Source organism: Oncorhynchus gorbuscha, linkage group LG09 (assembly GCF_021184085.1).
Source record: "Oncorhynchus gorbuscha isolate QuinsamMale2020 ecotype Even-year linkage group LG09, OgorEven_v1.0, whole genome shotgun sequence".
Classification (NCBI taxonomy): domain Eukaryota; kingdom Metazoa; phylum Chordata; class Actinopteri; order Salmoniformes; family Salmonidae; genus Oncorhynchus; species Oncorhynchus gorbuscha.
The window spans coordinates 60,582,820-60,592,297 of record NC_060181.1 but is presented as its reverse complement, the minus strand read 5'-3'; the positions used below and the strand labels follow the sequence as shown (position 1 = coordinate 60,592,297).

Here is a 9,478-nt window from a genome sequence, read left to right as displayed (position 1 = left end):
AGACCCCACCCTTTGTGTTTCCCGCACCGTCAATCAAAATAGAAACAATTGACTAGAGTCACCGATTGCAGCCAGCCTTCGATTATTGTAATCATGTTTCGCTTGTGGTAATACAGAGATTCTGCGAAATAAAATAATTCACGCAATGACTGGTATGTAATGTTCAACCTAACCATCGGTATGTTTGCACCCTTTAGCTAAGCTAATGTTAGCTAGCTGTTTTAATATTTTTCCAACAGCTTAGCCAACAGTGAACGTTAGCCTGCATGCTAGCCACAACTACAACATACGTAGCTAGCTAAGGCTTCAGACAGTTTGATCAACTCCACACCGCAGCTGTAATGGAGGTCAGTCCAGCTTGAAGTGTTACGTTATAGCTAGTGGAATAGCTAGAAACAAATTTGCTGCCGTTTCCCGTGTGGAGATTTAACTTAACTCTGGTTTGTTTTGCTCCGTTTCCTCCATTCTGTACCTTGTAACGTTAGCCCCAGAACAGCCAGTGAAACAAGAGGAAATGGCTGCCTTGGACGTGGACAGCAGTCAAAGCGAGTTTCTGCAGCAAGACTGTGGCACAGGAGATCAGGTAGCTAACGTTGCTATTTAGAAATTGCCCTCGTATTCTTCTCGGTTAGGGTTTCAGTAAGTGCGTGGTGCTTTGTGAAGTTCACACGTTTTAACATTTGTAGTAAAAGTCGAACTTCCTGTGTGGCACCGGACTAACGGCCACCCACTTTCTTCCTTTTAAACCCGCCCATTGTGGGTAGGACACTCAGTCGTCATCGCTCGCTCTGCTGGCAGCTACCTGCAGCAAGATCGAGTCGGCATCATCAGATGGGGGTAACGGTACTGCCGCTGCAGTGGTAAGTCACCACCACTGGCTCTGCAATAATGTAGATGACCCCAAAATGTAGCTATCTTTTATCAATAGAACGCGAGTTGTGTCGGCAGAGATATGCCCAAAGGCCTTCATGTAGTGAGCTCATATTTGGTTCACACAATATGAAGTTAGGGTTCTCATGCACCTTCTAGACAAACAATACTCTGGTCATTAAACACCTCTAAACCAATCTTCAAATATGTTGCTAAATCGTGTGAACAAGCAGCACCAAGCTCTTATTCCTATATTCTTCATGAATGGTAATAACTTTAGCGTTTTTTTTTTTTAATGCACGTAGTTATTCATAACTAATCATGCTATGGCTTTTCCAACTGGTTGAATACAATAAATAATTGGCTTACTGCTTTTTTAATGTAAGTAATTATTTCACTGCTATCTCTAACATGACATACTTAATCTCAATGTTGCAATCTGCATCTTAATGAGGCACCTTCTATGCAAATTAATAGATTTTATTCACTAAAACAAGACGTTTTATCCTGCAGACGACAGACCTAACATCCATCCAGTTAACAGGGAACCCAGATAGATGGGAGGTTTTGACCCCCCACAACAACACGGAAGGAGGAACCTGGCGCGGTCCATATCCAGAGTCGGGGGATCGTGACATCAAACGGACAGTATGTTCTTCCTCTCCAGAACCTTCAGAGCCAACCGATCTTTGTGACATCAGGAAGCGACACCTCCGCCAACACCGTGCCTAACATTCAGTACATTCAGACAGCTGATGGACAGCAACTGAGCTTCTCCACCTCCAGTGAGGACGGGGCCACTCTGAGCCAAGATGCCACAGGGCAGATCCAGATCTTGCCTGACGGAACTCAGACTATAAGTGTGACTGGGGCCGGAGACATCCTTACTAATAACCAGAACCTCATATCACAGACTGGTCATGTCCAGCAGATCCAGGGTGTTTCTATCGGCAGCTCCACCTTTAACAACCAGGGTCAGGTTGTCACTAATGTGCCTATGGGGTTGCCAGGGAACATCACCTTTGTCCCCATTAGCAGTGTGGACCTGGACTCCCTGGGCCTCTCTGGTGCTCAGACTATAGCAACAGGGGTCACTTCTGATGGCCAGCTCATCATGACCAGTCAGCCTGTGGACAGCTCTGAGAGTTTGGAGAAGACAGGTGACCAGCACTCGCAAACACTGTCTGTAAATGACTTGAATGCTAATGCAGACATGTATGTGCCAACGTCCTCCGCCCAGCTGCCTGAGGCCATGGATGAGACGGGTGTTCTAACCCAAGCCCCAGAGCAGACAGACCCCTCTGGTCTCCAGGGCTACATTCAGCAGAACCAGGTCCAGAACATCCAGGTGTCCTCAGGTCAGTCCATCATCCAGCTGCAACAGGTGCCAGTCCAGACCAGTGATGGTCAGCTGGTGCAGGCAGCAGGGGGACAGACCATGCAGAACGTTCAGCTCATCAACCCAGGGACCTTCATCATCCAGGCCCAGACCGTCACGGCCTCAGGGCAGATCCAGTGGCAGACCTTTCAGGTGCAGGGGGTCCAGAACCTCCAGAACCTCCAGCTGTCCACCAACCCAGCCCAGCAGATCACACTGGCCCCATTGCAAACCCTGTCTCTGGGCCAGGGAGAAGCGCAACAGATCCCCAACCTGCAGACTGTGACTGTCAACTCTCTGGTCCAGGCTGGCATTCAGTACCAGCAGGCAGAGGACACCAACAGCCCTGGAGGTATGGTCTCCTCCTGCATCATGTACACATCCAGCAGACATAAACATCATAATAGTTAGTAACACTGGTGGTTGTACAGCACATTTGAAAGTTTTCACACCCCTTGACTTTTTCCACATTTTGTTGTGCTACAGCCTGAATTTAAAATCAATTAAATTTTACTTTTTCGTCACTGGCCTACACACAATACTACACACAATAATGTCAAAGTGGAATGATGTTTTTTGAAATGTTAAAAAAGTTAATCAATAAATAAAATAAAAAAATGTCTTGAGTCAACAAGTATTCAACCCCTTTGTTATGGCAAGCCTAAATAAGTTCTGGAGTAAAAAATATGCTTAATAAGTCACATAATAAGTTGCATGGACTCACTGTGTGTGCAACAGTGGGGGCTGGTGGGAGGTGCTATAGAAGGATGGGCTCATTATAATGGCTGACATGGAATGCTATAAAACATATGGAAACCACATATTTGACACCATTCTATTTATTCCATTCTAGCCGTTACAATGAGCCTGTCTTCCTATAGCTCCTTCCACCAGCCTCCACTGGTGTGCAATAAGTGTTTAACATGATTTACTACCTCATCTCTGTACCCCACACATACAATTATCTGTAAGGTTCCTCAGTCGAGCAGGGAATTTCAAACACAGATTCAACCAAAAAGACCAGGGAGGTTTTCCAATACCCCGCAAAGAAGGGCACCTATTGGTAGATGGGTAAAACAATAAATGATATCCCTTTGAGCATTGTGAAGTTATTAATGACACTTTGGATGGTGTATCAATACACTGTCACTACAAAGATACAGGTTTCTTTTCTAACTCAGTTGCTGGAGAGGAAGGAAACAGCTTAGGGATTTCACCATGAGGCCAATGGTGACTTTAAAACAGTCACAGAGTTTAATGGCTGGTTAGGAGAAAACTGCGGATAGATCCACAAAGTTGTAGTTACTCCACAATACTAACCTAATTGCCAAAGTGAAAAGAAGGAAGCCTGTACAGAATACAATTATTCTAAAACATGCATCCTGTTTGCCACAAGGTACTAAAGTAATACTGCAAAAAAATTGCGAAGCTATTCACTTTTTGTCCTGACTAAAGTGTTATGTTTTTGTGCAAATTCATTGCAACACATTACTGAGTACCACTCTCCATATTTTCAAGCATAGTGGGCGGGCTGCATCAGGGTATGGTATAACTGTAATCATTAAGAAATGGGGAGTTTTTCAGGATTAAAAAAATTAATGGAATGGCGCTAAGCGCAGGCAAAATCCTAGAGGAAAACCTGGTTCAGGCTGCTTTCCACCAGACACTGTGAGATCTAATTCACCTTCCAGCAGGACAATAACCTTAAACACAAGGCCAAATCTACACTGGAGATGCTTACCAAGAAGACAGTGAATGTTCCTGATTTTCCGAGTTACAGTTTTGACTTAAATCGGCTTGAAAGTGTATGGCAAGACCTGAAACTGGTTGTCTGGCAATGATCAACAACCAATTTGACTGAGCTTGGAAGTATTTTTAAAAGAATAATGGGCAAATGTTTTCTCAATCCAGGTGTGGAAAGCTCTTCGAGACTTACCCAAATCGCGGCCCAAAGGTGATTCTAACATGTTGCCTCAGGGTTGAATACTTATCTAATCAAGATATATTAGTGTTTTATTTTTCATACAAAACAATGACAATTAAATTAATTTGAATCCCACTTTGTAACACAACAAAATGTGTAAAAAATGAAGGGGTGTGAATACTTCCTGAAGGCACTGTATGTAGGAAACCATGGGGGTCTGGAAAAAATGACCATCCCCAGGAAGTAGACTACAGGAATTGAGTCACCTGATATAAGCCTCCTGAGGCATCAGGCATGATTTGCGCTGCTCTGGTCAAGATTATTAGCTTTATATTCTTGTCAGATTTGCAAATATTTTCTTATAAAGAAAAAACAAAGTTGTTAATGTACGAACACACATTTAACAACAGAACGTGTGTGTGTGTAACAATAACAACATTTTCAGCCGAATAGCTGAAAAATCTGTCTGTGCCCTTGAGCAAAGCACTTAACCCTAATTGTTCCTGTAAGTTGCTCTGGATAAAATTGTCTGCTAAATGACCAAAATGTTACAATTTAAACAATTCTCTGACCATATAATCAACACCCTTTTATAGATCTGTGAGATATAATATAAACAATCGTATGATTAATTCTTTGAAGATTTGAAGGGTGTGTAAATCATAATGGTTTTGTGTCAAGCTGTCCATCCACACATTGTCAAGTTTGAACAGGGGTTTTGAATTTGTTTATAGCCAAACTGTCATGAAATCTTTTTAAAAGCATTTAGCGAAGAAGCACTTTTCACTGTGTGGCTTTTGCAGTCCATTTAGCATGCAATTGTTAAAGGTTGTGTTGATATTGATGTGTGGATTGATTGGTCTCCCTCCAGACGTCCAGATAAAGGAGGAGCCGGACTCCGAGGACTGGCAGCTGGGCAGTGACTCCACTCTGAACACCAGTGACCTTTCCCACCTGCGGGTCAGGCTAGAGGACGAGGAGGACCAACTCGGCGAGGGGGGCAAGCGGCTACGCAGGGTGGCCTGCACCTGCCCCAATTGCAAAGAGGCTGGGGGGAGGTGAGTGAGCTCATACTGCGTACCCTGCTTATAGTGACTATGCTTACAGTGCTCAACAGGTTATAGTGGTCAGAAAACTCTATATAGAATCTTTCCTATACGTATGGTGTTTAGAATACTAGTTCCCAAGGTTTTGGGGTCTGAATGGGAAAGTCAAATACCCTCCCCCTCTCACCAGCATTGGCGCACAAAGGCCCCAAAAACAGAGCAAGTACACATCTATAAGGCTGTATATGCAGTATATGAGTGTGTTTGTTTGTGTTCTCTCAGAGGATCTAACATGGGGAAGAAGAAGCAACACATCTGTCACATTCCGGGCTGTGGGAAGGTGTACGGGAAGACATCCCACCTGCGAGCGCACCTGCGCTGGCACTCAGGGGAGCGGCCCTTCGTCTGCAGCTGGATGTACTGTGGGAAGAGGTTCACACGCAGCGACGAACTGCAGAGACACAGAAGGACACATACAGGTGCACCCTCCGTCACCTCAACATTTGCATTACATTTTACATTTTGAAAACCTACCTTGTAGGTTGCGCTTTTCACCATTGTAAAGTATCCTCTTCTGTCTTTGGAAAGATATCGTTCAGTATAATAGCATTAGTCCTGTAAAATGGATTACATAATGAGTTCATAGTAGTGATGTAGAAGTGACATGGTTTGGTCTGTCCTACTGTTAAAACTTGTCTGGTTTCTCTCTCTCTCTCTGACAGGGGAGAAGAAGTTTGTCTGCCCGGAATGTTCCAAGCGCTTCATGCGGAGCGACCACCTGGCCAAGCACATTAAAACTCACCAGAACAAGAAAGGAGTCATGAACTCTGTGAGCAACGCGGTGGTGGGCTCCATGGAGTCCGCGGGCTCGTCAGACAGCATCATCACGGGGGGCGGCACCACCCTCATCCTCACCAACAATCAGCAGGGCTCCGGTAACTCCCAGGACATCCTGGCCAATGCTGAAATCCCACTACAACTGGTCACTATAGCAGCCGGAGAAGTCCTAGAGATGGCCGAGTCACAGTGACACTCACTTGCTCATCACTCATTTTCCCTGCTTATATATATATATATATATATATATATATATATATATATATATATATATATATATATATAGTACCAGTCAAAAGTTTTTTACACACCTACTCATTCCAGGGTTTTTCTTTATTTTTACTATTTTCTACATTGTGGAATAATAGTGAAGACATCAAAACTATGAAATAACACATGGAATCATGTAGTAACCAAGAAAGTGTAAAACAAAACAAATATATATTTTATATTGAGATTCATAGGAGTAGCCACCCTTTGCCTTGATGACAGCTTGGCATTCTCTCAATCAGCTTCATGGGGTAGTCACCTGGAATGCATTTCAATTAACAGGTGTGCGTTGTTAAGTTTATTTGTGGAATTTCTTTCCTTAATACATTTGAGCCAATCAGTTGTGTTGTGACACGGTCGGGTTGGTATACAGAAGATAGCCCTATTTGGTAAAAGACCAAGTCAATATTATGGCAAGAACAGCTCAAATAAACAAAGATAAATGACACTAGGTCATCATCATTACTTTAAGACATGAAGGTCAGTCAATGCGGAACATTTCAAGAACTTTGACAGTTTTTTTTAAGTGCAGTCGCAAAAACTATGCTTCACAGAGTTCAAGTAACATGCACATCTCAGCACATCAACTGTTCAGAGGAGACTGTGAATCAGGCCTTCATGGTCGAATTGCTGCAAAGAAACCACTACTAAAGGACACCAATAAGAAGAAGAGACCTGCTTGGGCCAGGAAACACGATCAATGGACATTAGACCGGTGGAAATCTGTCCTTTGGTCTGACGAGTCCAAATTGGAGATTTTTGTTTCCAACCGCCATGTCTTTGTGAGATGCAGAGTAGGTGAACCGATGATCTCTGCATGTGTGGTTCCCACCGTGAAGCATGGAGGAGGTGGTGTGAAGTTGGTCCTTCTGTAGCTCAGTTGGTAGAGCATGGCGCTTGTAACGCCAGGGTAGTGGGTTCAATCCCCGGGACCACCCATACGTAGAATGTATGCACACATGACTGTAAGTCGCTTTGGATAAAAGCGTCTGCTAAATGGCATATATTATTATTATATTATAAGTTGTGGGGGTGCTTTCCTGGTGACACTGATTTATTTAGAATTCAAGGCACACTTAACCAGCATGGCTACCACAGCATTCTGCAGCGATATGCCATCCTTTTTGGTTTGAGCTTAGTGGGACATTTGTTTTTCAACAGGACAATGACCCAACACATCTCCATTCTGAGGAAGGGCTACTTGACCAAGAAGGAGAGTGATGGAGCGCTGCATCAGATGACATGGCCTCCACAATCCCCTGACCTCAACCCAATTGAGATGGTTTGGGATGAGTTGGACCGCAGAGTGAGGGAAAAGCAGCCAACAAGTGCTCGGCGTATATGGGAACTCCTTCAAGACTGTTGGAAAAGCATTCCTCGTGAAGCTGGTTGAGAGAATGCCAAGAGTGTGCAATGCTGTCATCAAGGCAAAGGGTGGATCTTTTGAAGAATCTATATTTTGATTTAACACTTTTTGCATACTACATGATTTAATGTGTTATTTCATAGTTGTGATGTCTTCACTATATTACTAAATAGTCAAAGAAAAACCTTGAATGTGTAGGTGTCTCAACTTTTGACTATATATATATATATATATATATATATATATATATATATATATATATATATATATATATATATATATATATATTTTAGACTAGTAGTCTGTAAGCAGTCTTTTTACTGGGGTGGGGGTGCAAAGCAAAAGCGTTAAATGTGGCTCCAATACATACGCACTGAAATGCCTTATTTTCTATCATATTGTGGAGTTGAAAAAGGGGAACGGCGCATAGTTTTAAAGCTACTGTCGATTGTTTAAAGGTTTGAGTTAAATGTGTGTTTAAAAAATGGTATAGAAATTAAGCGATTGGCTATTGCCAGCCTGAAACCCGTGTTACGTTTTTTAAATGACAGCCATGGTTAGGTCTGTGTCAAAATCCTTTAAAAAAAACATTAGTACGGTCTTCCTGATTTATGTTTGTGTCATATTTGTGCTTGCCTAAAACCATCAGCAAGCTTTACCCACATCCTGCTCAGTTGCATCCTGAATAATATTGCAGGTGGCAAAAAGAAAACAATTGCATATTTAAAATGTTGTATAATAATTCCTATTGAACTTCTACAATTGATCGGATGTTGTAATATGCATTTCTTGCAAATCAAGTATTTTTAATGAACAGCTATATCATCGTAAACTGGTTTTATGGTATCTCAAACTCCAAGCTCTTTAAATTGCTTTTTAAATGTGTATAGTGTAATATTCAGATGTGTTTATTTTGTAAAAACGTGATTTCTAAATGACTCACAATTTAGAAAGTCGAGTCATTTTTAGAAAGAAAGAAAAAAAAGAAGCCATGCTAAGGGGTTGAATTGGCAAATTTGACTTTAATCTCAGGGTGACTTGGTCATGTGCACGGTAGAACAATCCTCCCCTGTAGCCCCTATAGATGTTGTGGGGTGTTGTGTTATTCCATGGACCAAAAGCATAGTTGAATTATGCTGTCACCGTGTTACCTATGCTCTATAAACTGTATGTCAGGGTCCTTAGATGACAACCCCCCCCCCCCCCCCCCCCCCCCTATGAAATAGTTTGGTAAAGAGATACGCTCTGTGTCTGCGCCTCGCTCAATCAGCCCTCTAAGACAGAAGTGAAGTGGTATCGCACGAGGCAGTACTCTCTTAATAGCACTCTTCTCTTCATCTGTAGATTCTCTTTTTGTATAAACGTATTTGTATACTGCCCATTTTGGTTATCCTCGTTTATCTCTTGTCAGTAAATGTTTCTGTCTTATTTCTTTTAATCGGAGTGTTATTTTGACTCCCTTTTCTGTAGTAATATATCTATGTTATTATTCAGATTATGAAATGTAAGATTGAAGAAAGTGAATTGTGTGCATTGTATCTGCTGTTGTAGTGACTGGTTCTGGGAAGTTGTCTTCAACTCAGAAGGCCCCCAGTGGCTTTAAGTCCACCATGATATCATTGAAACGTATTATACCCTGTGTGGTCATTAACAAAACACTATATTATACCTCACAGATTCACATTTAGAAGTGAACATGTCATTTTTACAATCTCAAAAAGTTTCAATCCAGATATTTGTCATGGATCATTATAAACATTTTTGTAACGTGGTATTAATTTCATTGA

General features: G+C 42.2%; 1 protein-coding gene across 1 annotated transcript; it reads left to right on the top strand.

Moving 5' to 3' along the window:
* LOC124043867 (transcription factor Sp3-like) lies at positions 1-6,387 on the top strand. Its single transcript, XM_046362959.1, is given in 9 exon segments — positions 1-152; positions 486-583; positions 765-860; positions 1,384-1,442; positions 1,444-2,600; positions 5,044-5,230; positions 5,501-5,697; positions 5,941-6,287; positions 6,320-6,387. Coding segments are annotated over 8 exon segments (2,109 nt in total). The 5' UTR covers positions 1-145; the 3' UTR covers positions 6,249-6,287; positions 6,320-6,387.
* Positions 6,388-9,478: the final 3,091 nt, after the last annotated feature.